Raw genomic sequence first — 19,269 nt, 5'->3', positions numbered from 1 at the left:
AAAATTTCAAGTGGAATTTCTACTAGGCATAGTACTGTATTTGCCTAGAAGAAATAATGTGATAGATAAGTGACTTGAGAATAGAGAATGAGACCTAAAAGGTAACTTTAAGGATTGAAGGATGGTTGCTGAATTACTATACTGGAGACAGGTGAGGAAATAAAGGTAGCTGTCAGATCTCATTGAACCATGAACTACGTAATGTAACCTTCCCCACGAGCTCCCACATCCCATCTTCAGTAAAATTTACTTAGAAACTACTGTATATTCAGGGGGAGGTAGAGGAGATCATGAGAAAAGAAAACCCAGAAATTTTCAGAAATCATGAGATCTGTGGGTTTTCATGGAACTTCTATGGAATTGGGAATTTAAGATAATTGGATCAAGATCTTTGAGAGGCGTGGAGTATCCAATGAACACCCTCAGTATGCATCCAACATTCATATACACAAGTAGTCACACATTTAAAAAACCACAATGGGATTATACAGTAATACAGTTCTGTAATAAACTTCCTTTTTTCACTTAATGTTTAGCAGACATTGTTCTAGTTAATAAATAAAAGTTTACTTGTTCTTAATATTAAAAGATATTGTGGATACGCTACTTTTATCATATATTAAATTGCCATATGTACTTGGATCAGCTTTGTGTTCCCACTGTTTCTTTGATTTACTTTATATTCCTGTGTTACAACAGTTACATTTTAATTACTGTAGGCTTAGTAAATGTTTTAATATCTAGCTGGTAGAGAAAGTTTTTCACTTTTTCAAAATTGTCTTGTCTGAGGGCCGGCCCGTGGCTCACTCGGGAGAGTGCGGTGCTGATAACACCAAGGCCACGGGTTCGGATCCTATATAGGGATGGCAGGTTGGCTCACTGGCTGAGCGTGGTGCTGACAACACCAAGTTAAGGGTTAAGATCCCCTTATCGGTCATCTTTAAAAAAAAAAGAAAAAAGAAAAAAAATTGTCTTGTCTGTTCTCACATGTCAATATTTCTAGACGAACTTTTTGAATTGTTTTTATAAAATTTCAAAACCAAAAAACTTTCCATCATTGTTTGATTTGGACACTAATGATATAAACATTATGCCAGGTGATAATGTAAGTCCTTTTACATTAGATTTATATTTGCTCTGTATCTTGTTTCTGTAAAATTGTGTCCTGGCAGTTTTCTTTATAAAATATCTATTGAGACATCTTCACTCTAAAGGTTTAAATTTTTTTTCTTAACTATAATCCTTAATCTTGGGGCTATACTTACTTATTAAGTGATGTTAGAGGTGATTATATTTGTTGGAATATATTTTTTGTAGGAATTTAAGTATACGCATTTATAATAGTACATGAGGAACTACCTGAACTGATCATTCCTTCACTGTTAATTCATTAACTTGATTCTGCCCTCACTATGTCATAATTGGTTTCAATCTACTGATTAGCTAGTTAAAAGTTTCAGATCTGTGTTCTGCTTTTTTCTCCTCAGACCAAAAAAAAAATAATGAATCCTGTTACTCTAGAATTTCTAAAGAGAAGTTTTTCTCTGTCTCAATTTATTCAAATTTTATATTTCTCAGTAAATGATTATAATTTTCTATGTTTAGGTCCAAACTTCTTATTAAATCTATTCTTTGACAATTTATAACTTTTTGCCAATGTAAAGAGAGTCAAACTTTTATAATGTTCTCCAATTAGTTACTGCTGGTTTATAAAAACACTATTTTGTTAAAAATTGATTTATCTTATGTTAGTCTATGAAAGAATCTTGCTGGCTTAGTTTATTAATTCTGTTGGGTTTTTGTATAATGTAAAATGTTGCAACTAATGTAACCATTTCTATCTAAAATATGTATAAACTTCTTCTTTTCCCCCTTATTGCAAAAGCTAGAGCATCCAGAACTATTTTAAATCATGGATGTGAGGATATGCACCATTGTCTTATTCCTAAATGTAATGGAAATACATAGTATAAGTGTGATAACTAGATATTATATCACATGCCAACTCCAAATCATTTGTAGGGCTACCTGAAGAGCTGGGTTGAATGTGATTCTAAGGCTGTGTCAGCAAACAGTGTTATGGCAGATTGTCAACATCTGCCATACATCTATGAGGAGGCAATTGTAGTAAATGAATTAATAATATTGGTAAAGTTTTTAATATTTAGCCTTATTTGCTCTGTAACTTCTATTTTGACTTCCTTTTTGATCTAAGATTTACCAAGAAAAAATTTTAATTTATAGGCAGTTAGAATGATTATTTTTAACCCCCTTTTGTAGTTAGTATTTAATTGAATCATAGTTAAACAATGTTTAGAATTTTATTGAAGTGTTCTCCTATTCTAGTTAATTTCTGTAGGTGGGCTACAGGTGTATGTAAAGGATGTGTATTCTGTTTTGGGAGGAAAAACTTTTTATGTATCTTGTAAACCAAGCATGTATAAGTTGTTACTTATATCTTCTTATAGTCATAATTATTTTTTGTCCAATTGATTATGAAATTCTCTGGGAAAGACATACTGTGATTACGTTTTGTCAAATTCTTCTTTCTTTTATAATAGTATTTACTTTATGTATCTTGGTACATTGTTTTCTGTTGTATAGATATTCATATCTCTTTTCTCTTTTGATAGATTATTTAAAAAAAATATTCTTTCTAGATAAGTTGAATTTTTTTTTAACTAACTTTTGCCTGGTGTGTATTTTCCCATATTTTTATTTTGAAATTTTCTATGTCATTAACTTTAGGCATAGATCCATCACTTACAAGTATAAAAGATGAGGTACAGAATTGAGAAGATGAGACTTATATGATTGACATCATCGCCAAAAACAGTTGACATCCACAATTGGATCAGCTTTGAACTTAGAATTCCAAACAAGAAACTTGCTATAAAATATGACCAAATACCATGCACAACACCACGAGCTATAAGAAAGGAGTAAATAGAAAATAGTTAATAAAACTTACTTGTCCTTAATTTTAAGGGATATTCTGGGTCAACTTTTTTTTGCTGATATATTTAAAATTAGCTTATTGCTGTAATGAACATGGGAGTGCAGATATCCCTTTGACATTGATTTCAATTCATTTGGTTGAATACCCAGAAGTGGGATTACTGGATGATATGGTAGTTCTATTTTTAATTTTTTGAGGAACCTCCATAACGTTTTCCATAGTGGCTGTACCAATTTACATTCTCACCAGTGTACAAGTGTTCCCTCTTCTCTGTATCCCCCTAACACTTGTTAACTTTCATCTTTTTGATAAAAACCATTCTAACAGGTGTGAGGTGATATCTCATTGTGGTTTTAATTTATATTTCTTTAATCATTTGTGATGCTGAGCATTTTTTCATGTACCTGTTGGCCATTTGTATGTCTTTTGAGAAATGTCTCTTCAGGTCCTTTGCTCATTTTTGATTGGGTTGTTTCTAAGATATAGAATCAACCTAAGTGTCCACCAATGGACAAATGGGTAAAGAAACTGTGGCATGTACAAGGGATCTTCAAAAAGTTCGTGAAAAGATTTGTATATCTTTTAATATAATTTTTCCATAAACTTTTTGAAGAACCCTCATATGCACAATGGAATACTATTCAGCTTTAAAAAAAGAAGGAAATCCTGCCATTTGTGACAACATGGATGAACCTAGGGGACATTATGCTACGTGAAATGGGCCAGGCACAGGAAGAAAAATACTGCATGATCTCACATATATGTGGAATCTAAAAAAGTTGAATTCATAGAAGTAGAGAGTAGAATAATGATTACCAGAGGCTGGGGGTTCTAAGGAAGGGAATGGGGAATTGTTGATCAATGGGTACAAAGTTTCAGACAGACAGGAGGAATAAGTTTTTGTTTTTGTTTTTGTTTTGAGATGGTCAGATTTATATAGGAGGCATAAGTTTTGAAATATACTGCACAGCAGGGTGACTATAGTCAATAACAATGTATTATATATTTCAAAGTAACTCAGAGAATAAAATTTCAAATGTCTCACCATAAAAAAATACAGGTAAGTGAAGTTATGTTTATGTTAATTAGCTTGTTTTAATCCTTCTACATTATATACATATATCAAAACAACACATCGTACCCCATAAATGTATATAATTATAATTTGTTAACTAAAAATAATATTAATTAAAGATAGCTCATTGCCTTTGGGGGAGATGTACAGTTTTTTTAATTTCTAAGTTGAAAGAGTTTCTTCTCAAATACTGAAAGCTACACTTAAGTTTGTAAAATTTGGTCAGTTTAGTCTAGGAGCTTCTTTTAGTCTACATTAAGGAATATATATTTAATCAGTGCCTACTGTGTGTCAAACAGTATAATGAGTTTTGGCAATACAGGAATGAGAAAGAAGTAAGAAGTCCCTAATCTCATGGAACTTATACTCCAGATCTAATGTTATACACACAAGAAACCCAGAAAAAGGAATGCCTCTGGGTCCCAGCTGAATGTCCTGCACTGTGTTGGCCTGTCAAATTGACTGATCGCTTCCCTACTATTGGACATTTCATTGGTTTTATCTTCCCCTCCAATAAATATTGCTGCGCTGTATATTTCTGTACATACAATTTTTGTGCTTCTCTGATTACTTCCTTAGGTCCCACAAATGGAATTATTGCCCCGAAAGATAGTTGCTCCTTTGTTGTTTGTTGTTGATATTTTTATTTTTTGTCTAATTGCTTTTCACAAAACAATGTTAATGATTCCCTTCCCAGGAAAACAGGGAGCTTGAGCCCAGGATAGTCTCAGTTGCTGGAATGAGGCATGCCAGTGGGCGAGGAAGTCCTCCCCACATTATGGGGGGGGACAGAGTAGCAGAATTTGAATCACAGATGAGGGTGGGTCCCGGTGTCAGAAAAGTCTAAAGGGCCAACTCCAGCAGAACATGTGGAAAGCAGGAACTGAACCAAAACAAAGAATGGCCAAGAGAAAAACAGAAACATCACCCACCACAAAAAACAAGGCTAAGTTTGGAGAGTAAATCCTAAAATGGTGACCTGAGGCAGTAGAACGAAGGGTAAAGGATTGTTTTTTTGTTTGTTTGTTTTTTAATATTTGTTGAATCAAAATTGATTACACATATTTTGGGGGTTCGACATTGAGATATGTTGACCAAATCAATATTACTAGTATACATATTGTTATAAATCATAATTATTCTTTATGCCCCTTGTCCAATCTCTCCCCTTTCCCCATTTCCTCCTCCCTCCCCCCTCTAAATACCCTAGATTTCTTCTCTCCTTCTGAAAGAGTAATGGTTACTCTGTTGATTTGTTGCCTAGATGATCTGTCCAATGTTGAGAGGTGTGTTCGGGTCCCCCAATATTATCATAGAGCAGATGCTTCTTCTGTCACTCTGAAATGGGCTTTGTGGAAAGAGACAGTCTCTTCTTTTCTTTATCTCTGCTGGTGACTATCCTTGTGTCAATGCACTCCAGTGGCTGGCAGACCATCTGAGTGGTGGTTGTGGTTTCTAGCTGCTTTTGTAGCAACCTTGGTTATGGTGGTGGCTGTGGTGGGCCTACCACATGGGGGTGATGTTTTTGGCATGCTCCTTGGTGCTGGCAGTGTGTCTGGTTGTGGAAAGTATCTGGTCCCCAGATCCATGCCTTGGGTCCCTGGGTGGGTCCCAAGGTGCTAGAGCAGTGTGCCTGAATCTGGGAGGGGGGTCCTGTCCCTGGATCCATACCTCAGGACCCTGGGTGGGCCCTGAGGTGCAGGCACAGTGTGCCTAGTTGTGGGAGGGGGGGGTCCATTCCCCTTCTCCATGCCTTGGGTCCCTGGGTGGGCCCCAAGGTGCTCGAGCAGTGTGCCTGAATCTGGGAGGGGGGTCCGGTCCCTGGATCCATACCTCAGGACCCTGGGTGGGCCCTGAGGTGCTGGCACAGTGTGCCTGCTTCTGAGAGGAGGGTCTGTTCCCTTTCTCTATACCTTGGGTCCCCTGTTAGGCCCCAAGGTGCTGGCACGCTGTGCCTGGTTGTGGGTGGGGGGTCCGTTCCCCTTCTCCATAATTTGGGTCCTCAGGCAGGCCCTGAGGCACTGATACAGTGTGCCTGCTTGTGGGAGGGTGTTCTGGTCCCCTTCTGTATGCCTCAGGTCCCCAGGTGGGCCCCGAGGCTCTGGCACAGTGTACCTGGTTGTGGGAGGGGGGATAAAGGATTGTTTTTTATGAATCTTTATCCATAAATGTCCATTGGGAACAAGGGCACTATCAGGAGTGCTGAGGTGATTTAGATCCCTTCCACCTGGACTCATTTCAAAGCTGACAGAGAACCATGTTTTCTAGATTTTCCAAGTAGGAAGATTAGTGTCTCTAGAGATAGTCTGAACGTGAGAGGAGAGTTCCATGAATGGTCTCTAGTCCATATGATCTAGGCAAGGAGCTGGCCGTGACAATAATTTCAGAAGTTCAGTGTCTCCTGTCACTGAAACATAAGATAGAGGCAGACTCTGGTTTCAGAAGCATGCAGGAATCTGGAGTTAGAAGACCCCAGTGTAAAAGTTGCCTTCAACTATAAGAAAGGAAAACAGCTTTTAATTATTAGCATGTTTGCTAACTAGATTTGTTAAACCAGGGAAAGTCTTAAGAAAAGACTTTTTAAATCATTTTTTTAAACATCATTGTTATTTACACTGTTCTTAAACTCCACTAAGGTTGGAAAGGGTAAGAAATCTGAGTGCAGTAACTTTTCTTAATTTTTCCCAGTTGTGAAATATGTGCTGATTTCAAAGATTAGTAACACTGTTTAGATAATTACATAAGTTAAAATAACAATGGTTACTCTGAAAATTATTGATTCACAATTGTGTCAGTTGATATAAATGAAATAGTAGTAAAGCTTATCAAGCATTTTAAAATTTCTTATTTCTTAAGGAAAAGTTTTCCTTCAAAGCTATTAAAAGTTCACAAAAAGACCTAATGGCTAAGAAAATAAATTCACCGTTCTCTCTCTCCTACAGCAGTTTTTATTATTGAAGTCATTCCTATTACTATTTTTTATTTTATTTTGTCAATATACAATGTGGTTGATTATTGTGGCCAATTACCGAAACTTCCCTCCCTCCTCCTGCTCCCTCCTCCCTCCCAACAATGTCCTTTCTGTTCGCTTGTCATATCAACTTCAAGGAATGGTAATTGTTGTGCCTTCTTCCCTCCCCCTGCCCCCCGTTTATTTGTGTATTTATTTATTTATTTTTAGCTCCCACAAATAAGTGAGAACATGTGATATTTCTCTTTCTGTGCCTGACTCATTTCACTTAATATAATTCTCTCTAGGTCTATCCATGTTGTTGCAAACGGCAGTATTTCATTCTTTTTAATAGCTGAGTAGTATTCCATTGTGTAGATATACCACATTTTCCATATCCACTCATCTGATGATGGACATTTGGGCTGGTTCCAACTCTTAGCTATTGTAAAGAGTGCTGCAGTGAACATTGGGGAACAGGCATACCTTCAACTTTATGATTTCCATTCCTCTGGGTATATTCCCAGCAGTGGAATAGCTGGGTCATATGGCAGATCTATCTGCAATTGTTTGAGGAACCTCCATACCATTTTCCATAGAGGCTGCACCATTTTGCAGTCCCACTAACAATGTATGAGAGTTCCTTTTTCTCTGCAACCTCGCCAGCATTTATCGTTCAGAGTCTTTTGGATTTTAGCCATCCTAACTGGGGTTAAACCATCTCAATGTGGTTTTGATTTGCATTTCCCGGATGCTGAGTGATGTTGAGCATTTTTTCATATGTCTGTTGGCCATTTGTATATCTTCCTTAGAGAAATGCTATTTAGCTCTTTAACCCCATTTTTTAATTGGGTTACTTGTTTTTTTGTTGTTGTAAAGTTGTTTCAGTTCCTTGTATATTCTGGATATTAATCCTTTGTCAGATGTATATTTTGCAAATACTTTCTCCTACTCTGTTGGTTGTCTTTTAACTCTGTTAATTGTTTCTTTTGCTATGCAGAAGCTTTTTAGTTTGGTATAATCCCATTTGCTTTGGTTGCCCATGTTTTGGGGGTCGTATTCATGAAGTCTGTGCCCAGTCCTACTTCCTGAAGTGTTTCTCCTATGTTTTCTTTAAGAAGTTTTATGGTTTCAGGGTGTATATTTAATTCTTTAATCCATTTCGAGTTGATTTTAGTATATGGTGAGAGGTATGGGTCTAGTTTCATTCTCCTGCATGTGGATATCCAGTTATCCCAGCACCATTTGCTGAAAAGGCAGTCTCTTCCCCAGTGTATAGGCTTGGTGCCTTTGTCAAAGATCAGATGGCTGTAGGTGTGTGGGTTGATTTCTGGATTCTCTATTCTATTCCATTGATCAGTGTGTCTGTTTTTATGTCAGTACCATGCTGTTTTGGTTATTATAGCTTTGTAGTATAGTTTAAAGTTGGGTAGTGTTATGCCTCCAGCTTTATTTTTCTTTTTTTGCTCAAAATTGCTTCAGCCATGCATGGTCTTTTGTCATTCCATATAAATGTCATTACTTACAGGTTTTTTTTTTCCCCTATAAAACCTAAAAAGACCCACAAAACTGTTCCATTGATTATTATCCAAACTACAAGGCAAGGTCTGTGAAAGTGTGGTAACTTCATCTATTGTGTTCATGGCTGAATCCTCAGTTTCCAGAATAGTAAGTATCACATAAGCACATATCAATAAATTAATTTTGAATCAATGAATGAAATTCCATGTTAGTACATCTTTCCCTCTTTTCTTTTTTTCCCCTTCTCAGAGTGAATGTCAAGAAAGTTCTCTCGATTAAACTGTAGGTGTCATTTTTGATATAACTTTTCCTGAAATTCTGTGGTCAATATATAATATATTAATTAGGGCTTGCACCAGGTTTAGTAACTGGACATGGATATTTCCCACTGGCATATATGACTGCACTTCTTTGTACTTGTCAGTTCCCCCAGTGGTGGCCTTTGAGATTTTCAGATACTCCTGAATATAGAAGATTCTTTGTTGCATACCACAGTCATCTTCAGGAAGGTCATATCTTCAGGAAGTTTTATGGTAAAAGCTCTCTGAGTCCCATATTGGGTCACCTCCCTTTGTGCTCTGTATTTTGGGAGAGGTTGTGTGTGTGGTTGTTTGGTTGTCTTACATATCACAGATGGCAGTTTTGGAGTATTTAAAAATGATGTAGCTTTCTGTGCCAAATTGGGGTTGTAGGTTCACTATAGATGTTCCAAGCTGCCATTGCCTGGGTACACTAACATTGGATACAGAGCTCCATCCATTTGTTGTTTACAAGTTCCAAAGGCAGAAGGTAAGTGTTTCTTATGCTCAAGTAGGGTAAGTGTCCACCATCTGCACCAGCTTCTTTGAGGAAGAGGCGAGGGTGTGGTGGTCTTCAGAATGGGTCTTCTTGGGAAAGAATACTCTTCACCTCTGAGTTTCAGGCATTGATTATAAATATGCAAGGCTTGATGAGTCAGAATAGAGATAATGAGGGTCCCTGGCTGCTCAACAATGAAGCACTCTCCAGAGACAGGGAAAACAATTACAGCTAAAACCTCCTCTTCTTGAGTGGTGGGAAAGGTTTTTTGGGATATTATTCATTGCTGGAGAGAGCGGGTAGTAGAAGGATTCCAGTTCAGCATAGTGGATTCTTTGGTATCATACAGACCCCTTAGTGGACTAGAACATGGTCTGGAGGTACCTCCTAAACACTACTTTTTCAAGGGGTTTGGGGTGAGGGTAGAACGAGACAATGCTGCAGAAGGTATTAGAACACACACATCCAGGGAGTGGAATAGTATATGTTATCAATTTCTCAAGAAAACTGTAATCATTGCTTTTCCAAAATCAGTGCAAATGCCACATGATAAAAAGGTTAATAACTTCTTACCATTATTACAAAACTATTTTGATTTCATAGACATCATGAAAGGGTCCTATGGACCCCCTTCCCTCACTATCCAGGTATTCAGAGATTACACATTGAGAACAACTTTTCTAGGAGGAAGATATGGTGTTTTCACCAGGGAGGGCACATAACCTGCTTCTGAGGGTGCTAGTAACACTGTACTTCTTGTCCTGAGTGAAAATCACACAGCCGTATACTTTGTAATCATTTATTACAATGTACATGTATCATGTATTTTATACACACACACATACACATGATAAAGGTGAAAAATTCATATGGTTCAGGGCTATCAGAAAGTGGTAAATGAAAGTGCTCATGGCACCTTGCAATCCCTCTGCTTACAAGCACTATTCTCCAGCCCTGTAGATGGCTATATAATTTATACTTCCTCCCTGAGCTGATAGCTTCCTATATTGCCTGCATGAGAGATAGTCCCAGGCAAAGGGCAAGGAAGCTGCCTCTTTTCACTACTAGTGGATGAACTACCTGGCTTATCTGCTAATATCACCTTCAGCATGTAAAAATGACATCTCTCATCCTTGTTGTCTAGTATTCTGGTTCAGCCCAGGCCTGTGGAATGCTGCTCCTATTAAGCATCCTCATAAAAAGCCCCAACCCGGCCTCACAACAAAACCATAACTAATATTAAATAAGGAATGTGTGGTAGTGTTTTGTAAAGGGTAAATCACTATACTAATACCTACTATTATACTTCTACAAGCACAACTTATGATAAGATATTACAAAATCCATGCCAGCTTTCAGAAAATACAAGATTCCGATTTTAATAAATTAAGAAAAAAATATGTCCTTACCTATAGTATGGTTCATCGTTTGGTGTCTTAAGTTAACATTCTTAACACTACTAAATGTGATTAACGACATAGCAGAGGTCATCAGACTTTCTCCATTAATTAAATTGACGAGGTCTCTAGAAAGACCTATGTATGTTGAGGGGGGAGGAGATATTTTTTAAAGTGAGAAAAATGTTATCAACCAAGAATGAAAATTTTCTAGCAAGTAGAATGATATTCTTTGCTCTAAATTTATGTAACATAATTTCCCCTACATACTAAGACTTTAGTCATGAAAACTCCCTTCAAGAAAATTTATTATATATAAACTGTAAATTAAGTCTAGATCATCATAAATAGGGACCAAATTAATTGTGGTCCATTATGTTTATGTAAGCGGGATAATTAATTACAGGCCTTGCTCCTTGTTTCAAAACACAGATGAAAACATAACCTACTATTTTTTAAAATTCAGTGATTTGGTCACTGATAAGTACACACATCATGAGTTAGATGTATTTAAGGCAAGACAGAAAACAGAGATTGAAGAATAAAGTAAATTCATATACCAAGGCTTTATAACATGACATCTAAATAAAATATTTTTTGTAAACCAATCACTCTATAACCACGATCACAACCTAACTATATAAATATTCTGACAGAAGAGAAGAAAAGGCAAGGCAGACTGTTCCTGTGGGGGCTCAATTGCCTCCATGGCCCAATTCTTCACATCTCCTTGTATCCATGCCCTTTGTTGTAAGACTTTGCAGTGTCTGTCACCAGAAAGATCCAGTCTGTCTGGTTATGAGACTTGATGAAAGCAGAAAGATTTCTGCTTCCTCTGTTGGACCCCTGCCACCATCATGGCATCAGTCCCTGGCTACCCTGCTGGAGGGACGTGAGAGATACATGGAGGAAGGGCAGGTATTCCCAGTGAGGCCATCCTGTATTACTGAGCCCCCAGATGATCTGTCAGCTGATTGGAGACTGATTAGGGAACCTAGCCAGATCAGTAGAACCCAGCCCATGTTATCAGAACTTCCAGACTCCTGAGACATAACAAAAAATTGTCATTTTAAGCCACTACTTTTGAAATTATTACTCAGCAAAACCTAACTGATATTGCTGTATAATTATTCTATTTTAGAAAATAGATCTATAGCAAAATGTGAATATTTAAAAATAAATATTCCAAATTATAGGGGAATAAGAAGAGTAAAAACACCATAAAAAGCTGAAGACAGTGTGAATGTATTCATGTACTCTACTGATAGTCCTGGCAGATTTTTAAAAAATTTTTTGGAGGAGACATACACACACACACACACACACACACACACATGTCTATATATTTATAAATATATATAAATTTATAAATGCAGTTGACCCTTGAACAACTTAGATTTGAACTGCATGGGCACGCTTATATGTGGATGTTTTTCAATAATGGACTGCATGGGAGGGTCAGTGCCCCTAACCTCCATATTGTTCAAGGGTCAACTGTCCACATATTTATAAATCTTACTTTGCAAACTTAGCCAAAAATGCTGCCAAGAAGAAAATATTTGTGTTAGTCTGTTTCTGTTGCTTATAACAGGACCCCTAAAACTGTGTAATTTATAAAGAAACAAAATTTATTTTGTACAGTTTTGGAGACTGGGAAGTCCATGTCCAGGGAACACATCTGGTGCCGGCCATCTTCTGGGTGGAAACTCTCTACAGATCCCCTGTGACCACTGTGTCACACGGCCAGAATGGGCTAAGAAAGAGTGCTAACTTTCTCAGTTGCTCTCCTTTTAAAGCCATTATACTTTGAACTGTGCCCGTTACTCCATGAATGATGGATCAATCCATTCACAAGAGCACATCCCTTATAAAATAATCACTTCTTAAAGGCCCCACCTTTCAAATGCCATAATAGGATTTCTCACTCTTTTAACACTGTTACAATTGGGGTCAAATTTCCAATATATAAACTTTGGGGGACACATTAAACCCATAGCAATACTTAAAAAAAATTCTTTTTAAAGATGAAAAATGAGTGAAAAAACAAATTCAAAAAGTAATGGCAAGATGGCTAAAATTTATGAGAATAACCTTGCAAGACACCCCAAATAGATTATCTAAATTAAACAACAGCAGGCTAGAAAATCAGTGGAGTGTTGGATCACAAGATTATGAAGTAAAGAGATGTGTGAAATCAGCTCTCAGGTATCACAGAACTCCCTCAAATCTTTCCAGTAGAGAAGCACTGGCACTGACAAAGTCACACTGAGGTAGGGATGTGGGGTAAAAGAGGATGTGAAGGGAAAGACATGAATTGAAAGTTGGGGGATGGATGCTGTCACTTTCTTCTTCCAGTGTCTCACTTCTATCTCTTAATCTCCTTGTCTTGAAGACTCAGTTTTCCTTCATTCAAATATTTACACCTGGTGTGTCTCTCCTACCCTATTACTACTTGCCTCAAATAACTCTTTCCCCTTTAATTGGCCATAAAGTGAAAATGAAATTGGAAAGAACATGTGTGTGTGTGTGCGTGCATGGGCATACATGGGTGTGCTATATTAATATTCTATTTTAAAGCAATTTTTCTAGTTTTCATTATTAAAAAGTGACTGAGAAGAAAATAAGATTATTGTATTTCTTAGGTTATTTTTTTGCTTTTCTGGGTTAAATTGACTTGTTATTTTCCTTTTCAATGTAGATTTATTTCCCCTAAAATAGTATACACTAGAAACACTATAAACTTGGTGATTTGTTTTTGACTTTTCAGACTTTTAGTCTTAATGGTGACAATGACTCCAGAGACAATTTTTTTAAAAAAAATGACATTATATTAATGACTGCTTTCAAAGGAAAAGAAATATTGGGCAACAGAATGTCACCACAATGTGACAATATTTTAATGCCCTAGAACTGCTCTGTTGGCTCAAGGTAGAAGCATGCATAAAGTCAAGGATTCTAACTAATCTTCTGCCCTATTCCACAATTGGATATAATGCTTTTTTTTTTTTTTTTTTTTTGAGACTAAGTAAGCCCATCACTGGCATTTCCTTCTGTCCTAAGCATCACCTCCAAAATCTTTGCTCAATTCTCAATCCCCTCAATCCCCAGTCCCTCACTATCCCACTTCATATAGTGAAAAGCTACCGCAAACAAAAGATTTTAAAACTAAGACATGTTAATTACAAAATTTGGTGTTTTAAATATAGAAAAAGAGAAAAATATACCTACCAAGGTCTCTTATAGAAGCTGCAGTCAACATGGGATCTGAACTCACAAGGATAGCTGAAAATAATAACCATGAGGTGGACTTCAAAAGCAATTTATTCACAGATGCCAGATACCAAATAATTAAGGTATAATTAACCAAAAAGCCAGGAATTGTAATTAAAAGTATCTGTGAAGAAATATCACGAGAAGAAAAATCAGATTGCTTTTGTATTCCATTTTAAAAGCAGATAATCAGAATTACTGTAATGTAGAATCACTAGCACCACCAGGGCCCACCAACGGACATACCTGTTCCAGCTGATTCCCTACTTGAGCAGAGATGCAGGAGATGGCTCAGCAAACATCAGCTGAGCCAACCCAAACCACTTTTATATATCTGTTCTTTTCAATTTTACCTTTTTGTCATTTGTCTGAACTCCATGCACCTGGATGTGGTTGACAGTGTAAATTATTCTAGTAGTTTTGCTTCTAATGCAGTTTAGGTAATGACCTTATATTCACAAAACTGTTTTGATTACTTTGAAAGAAATTTACACCCTGCTTTTGATATGAAGTATTTTTTCTCGAGGTTTTTCTATGATATAGTCCAAATAATTTAAAAAATCATTATAGTTTGTGAATTAGCTTATTGCTGCTTCTGTGAGTTTTCTTCTCTACTTTTGTTCTTTTACATGTGGGTCTAGGAAGCTTTAGAACTTGGGAATTCAAAACATGACTTTTCTGAACAATTTTTTTACTGGAGCTGATGTACTTCATAATAGTTCTCTTGTAGCATCACAGAATTAAAATTATAACTTGTTTAAAGTTCTGCCACTACTTTCTTCCTCCATGATTTTTTTCTGTATCTTCAATATGCCAGACAATTGCCAAGATACAGTTTATTTAATAAAATACGAAGCTAAATTTACTGCACCCATACCCTGTACCTTTTCTGTCTTCTTCGTTCTCTATTTTGGAACAAAATTTTAAAAACTCTCAACACAGATAAAATATGGTTCATGAGTAAATGATATTACTGAAAAAGAATACTTACGTGACCCAATAACTTTTGAAGCATGTATACATCCATGTCAAATGCAACATTAAAGATAATTACAGGTGTAAACATACCAAAAAATAAGTCTGGATCCATCCACTGTATGGCCTGTGCATATCTTTGCACCTAATAATATAAAAATATATTATTTTCTCATTCATCCACCTTTCTATTAGCATAGAATACATTCCAGGCACTCCTGTCTTTAGCAATAGAGAAAGACGATTTTAAAAAGATACATCACAATGTAATAAATGCTAAAGTCTTAACTCTGATGGATTTTCATAGTTCTCCATCAGATTATTACCAATTACAAATGTACATTAATGCACACCCCTATGCCCATTTTATTTTTTTAAAGAATAGGTATAGGAAGTATATTGACATAGGTACTAGAGAATATGTAGCAGATTTTCAGCATATGAGAGAAAGAAAGAGATTTCAGCTAGGTGGATTATCATGCACAAAATCCACAAAGGAATAAATTACCATATCAAATTCCAGAAACTATGAACAATTAACCATGGCTTATGTAGAAGAAGTGTGGAAGAATAGCAGGGATAGAGACTGGAAAGTTAAAGCAATTCATGAAATAACTAATTAACAATGTTTATCATAAGATATTTAGTTAATATCTGTAAATCATATTATGAGTATCTATTCAACATTCATTCATTCAGGTAACACTGAGGACCTGCTGTGTTAGGTGATCGCTTTGCATTTGGGAGACAACTCTCCATGGGCCTCTTGTGTTTCTCTATGTCTTATGAATGGAGGCACTAATTGCTTTTGTTCCAGACCATCTTTTCATGAATGTTTATGTGGCCAACAGTCTTGAAAGATAGAGCAAGTATCTTTTTCTAGAGCAAAGGGTGAGTTTACTTTACTGTCCAGAGTAATAAAGGTGATGTCTCCCTCTGGAGCAATAAAGCAAATGAGCTTACCACCCAGTATAACATACTCATGTTCCCTAAGCTTATGTGTCTTCTCTTGTAATGAAACACACTGTGTGCAGATTCCACGTGGTCCTCTTTGCCTCTTCCTGTGGATTTGAGGTTCAGAAAGCAGACACAGAAAATGCTCATACTCTGGTTACTGCTATTGCTATGAGTAATAAAGCCTTTTGTCTCTGGCCCAGGAGTCACACGTCTTTTGCCAGGACTGTGAAACTATGGAAGGCTAGGTTATTACCTTACAAGTAGAGTAAAATCTTAGACCTTTCACAACTCTTGACATATGGTTTCTTTGAAGAAGTTACTGACAAATAGTAAAGTTAAGTTTACGCAAGTACTTAAAATTGCAATCATGTCAAAATCATAAGAATATAAAATCTGTTTGTGACAAGTAAAGTGGTAATCTGCTTTTGTTTCTTACATAAATATATATTTTTTCTATTTTTTTTAATGTTACTGGGTAAATTTGTTTGGGAAGGTCAATCATTTTCAGACAAGTTCTCATATCCACTCTGATTGATTAGGGCAGGCACTGGCAAGCTGTGGCCTCTGAGCCAAATCTGGCCCAATGTTTGTTTTTGTAAATAAAGTTTTATTGGAACACAGACATGCTTCATTTATGTGTTATCTATAGCTGCTTTTGAGATACAATGGCAGAGGTGAGTAGTTGTAACAAAGATCATATGGTCTGCATAATATAAAATATTTAATACGTGGCCTTTTATTAAAATGTTTGCCATAAACTCCAAGGCTAGAGGACTATTTAATGTGTCAGTGATGCATTCTGTATACATTATAGTAAGTATTCTGTCTCTCCTCTACCTGACTCCAGTGTTCCCAACTATTTTAAAATACTCTAGCTGCTTTGATTCTATCTATAGTTTGCCTTCCTCCTCACTTCCAGCTTCAGGCTAGAGGTTCAACTTATGTTTCTTGATATATTCTACCCCAGGCACACTTAGAGAATAGCCTCTATTCTAATGAAAACCATGTAAAACATTCTTAACTGAGGCAATGGATTAGTTTAATATCAGAATTTTCCTGCTACTACAGTCCTGTACCAGCAGCACAAAGTCTCCCCAAGTTCCTATCTCTTTAGCTAATTTCTTGTCTAGGCTTTTGAATTCTGCTTAACACTCATTGACCACTCACACTTTCAGTAACTGTATGTGTACTCATTCTGGATTGCCTACATAGTTTTAGACCTAGGCTCTGTTTTGACTCTGTTTAGCTGGATCTCAGCTTTTTCAACCCTGGCTCCTTTTTCTGCATGTCTGATCTAATGCTATCCATATCACAAGCATCTACTAACTGGCACAGCAGTAAGGGGAGAGGTATTTTTACAAATTTTCTTAAGCCATCTTTTCGTTTATATAATTCTTAGTTATAATGCAAAGTATTCATTTACAACACACACCTCAAAAGATACAAAACTTAGTATTTCAAAACAGCATCCAAGTAAAAATAATATCACAGGGAGAGGAATTGGAAAGTCTTTCACGTACAGGTTCAAAAATGCTGCAAAAAAAAAATGTTATTATTGACTCAATAAAATATCACATTTATAGAACTTTAATGAGATATGATTTCTTAATACTGAGGACAATAAAATACTATTCTACTTGTTATTTTCATGTAATTGAAGCCCTCCCTCACACTTAAGCTCACAGAATCAGAGTAATTGTTAGTCCACCTGGTTTCTGCTTTACTTCTATGATGTACCTCACTTCCTTAGAATCTTTAGTAAACCTGCTAGCAGTCGTTGGCTCTTGAATTACTACTGGAATGTTTATAGTAGTTTATATACACCCTATAAATCAGAGATTCATTTCTTTAGTAATCCTGCAATGAAAGGTTAATAAATAAACCTTAGTGCAACTTGCTGGTTGAGGAATAATGAGGAACTAGCTATAATAATTTGCTTAATGAGAAAACTAGCTACGTATTACTAGTTATCTATTACATATTTAAAAACCTATAATGAATATTTAACTTTGTTTATCATTGTAACAAAAGTGCAATAAGTTAAAATCATAGCATTCCCTTCTGTATTAGTCCATTTTCTGTCACTTATAACAGAATACTGAAAGTGGCTTATTTATAAAGAAACAAAATTTATTTCTTACAGTTTTGGAGGCTGGGAAGTCCAAGGTTGAAGGTAGCATCTGGGGAAGGCCTTCTTCTTGGTGGGACTCTGCAGAGTCCCAACGCAGTGCATGGTGTCACATGGTGAGAGGTCCAAGAGCATGTTAACATGCTCATTTGCTCTCCTTATAAAGCCACTAGTGCTACTCCTGTTACAACGCATCCATCCATTAAACTTTATGAATGGACTAATCCATTCATGAGGACAGAGCTCTCATGATCCAATCACCTCTCAAAAGCCCCACCTTTCAAGTAACTATAGTTGAATTTCCCAAGCTTTAAATACTTTTACCATAGGGATTAAGTTTCAAGATGAGCTTTGGAGGAGACATTCAAACCATAGTACCTTCCATTTAATTTTTTCTTCTTATTTGTAAAACAATCCCTAATCAGGTCAAAGAAAGTGCAGGTGAAGGAGAAGGAGAAGAAAAGAAAAGAAAAGAAAACTTTCTTTTGATTTCCACAGTATTATATTCTTCTCATAAGAGCTAGGTATAATTTGTCATTTGGAAACACCCTACCCCAACTTTCGATTCCCTGCTTATTTTCTTTAATTATACTCATCACTTAAATCTAACACTGACCTAGCAAGTAAGAAGATTTGAACATTTGAACCTGATAGAAGTAAAGAATATTCTCGGCAGATTATTGTTGAATTCATTTGACTGAAAATATTGAAATAAAGGTATCAATTTAGAAACAAAATTCTAATTTCTTATTACTGCTACTTTCCTTATTTCTATATGGTAGCAATTATAAGATATATCCATAGACTAAGCTCAATAAAGAGTGACACTTACCTCCAATGGTAGCGATCAAAGACAGTATTAGAATGATTTCAGGGAGGTCCTGAGGAGAACTCAAAAACAAATTCCTGATAAATTCTAGCCATGAGCTAGAAAAACTGTTGTGATTGGTGAAATTAGAAATAGTTTGGTTACCAGTACTCATTCTGTTGTTTTTCGTGGACCATCTGAATCCAAGTCTATGTCTGTCTGCAAAACTAAGGATCAAAAGAACATAAGATTTACCTTCGTGGCGGCCTTCTAATGATTTTCTAAAACAGAAAAAAATCCCTACCTTTCTTCTTCATATCTAGTGATATCTTAGGGTCGTCCAAAATTAGGAATTCTTCTCCCTTGTGCGATGCTTTCAAATTAAATGAAATGGAAAAGGCAGAACCCCAAGCGATAGAGACGAGCCAGTG

The 19,269-nt window shown here is 36.2% G+C and overlaps 1 protein-coding gene across 1 annotated transcript in view; it reads right to left on the bottom strand.

Moving 5' to 3' along the window:
* The window catches only part of SLC9C1 (solute carrier family 9 member C1), a 123,804-nt gene extending 104,791 nt beyond the window's left edge, over positions 1-19,013 (bottom strand). Inside the window, exons 1-6 of the mRNA XM_063112496.1 lie at positions 18,863-19,013; positions 17,335-17,435; positions 14,962-15,090; positions 13,929-14,094; positions 10,713-10,838; positions 2,768-2,929 (exon numbers count right to left, since the gene is read on the bottom strand). Coding sequence (XP_062968566.1) covers positions 2,768-2,929; positions 10,713-10,838; positions 13,929-14,094; positions 14,962-15,090; positions 17,335-17,435; positions 18,863-19,013 — 835 coding nt within the window. The remainder of the gene's footprint in view (positions 1-2,767; positions 2,930-10,712; positions 10,839-13,928; positions 14,095-14,961; positions 15,091-17,334; positions 17,436-18,862) is intronic.
* Between the last annotated feature and the right edge of the window lie 256 nt (positions 19,014-19,269).

This window comes from Cynocephalus volans, chromosome 1 (genome assembly GCF_027409185.1).
Source record: "Cynocephalus volans isolate mCynVol1 chromosome 1, mCynVol1.pri, whole genome shotgun sequence".
In the NCBI taxonomy this organism is placed as follows: domain Eukaryota; kingdom Metazoa; phylum Chordata; class Mammalia; order Dermoptera; family Cynocephalidae; genus Cynocephalus; species Cynocephalus volans.
This window is presented reverse-complemented; position numbering and strand designations above follow the sequence as displayed.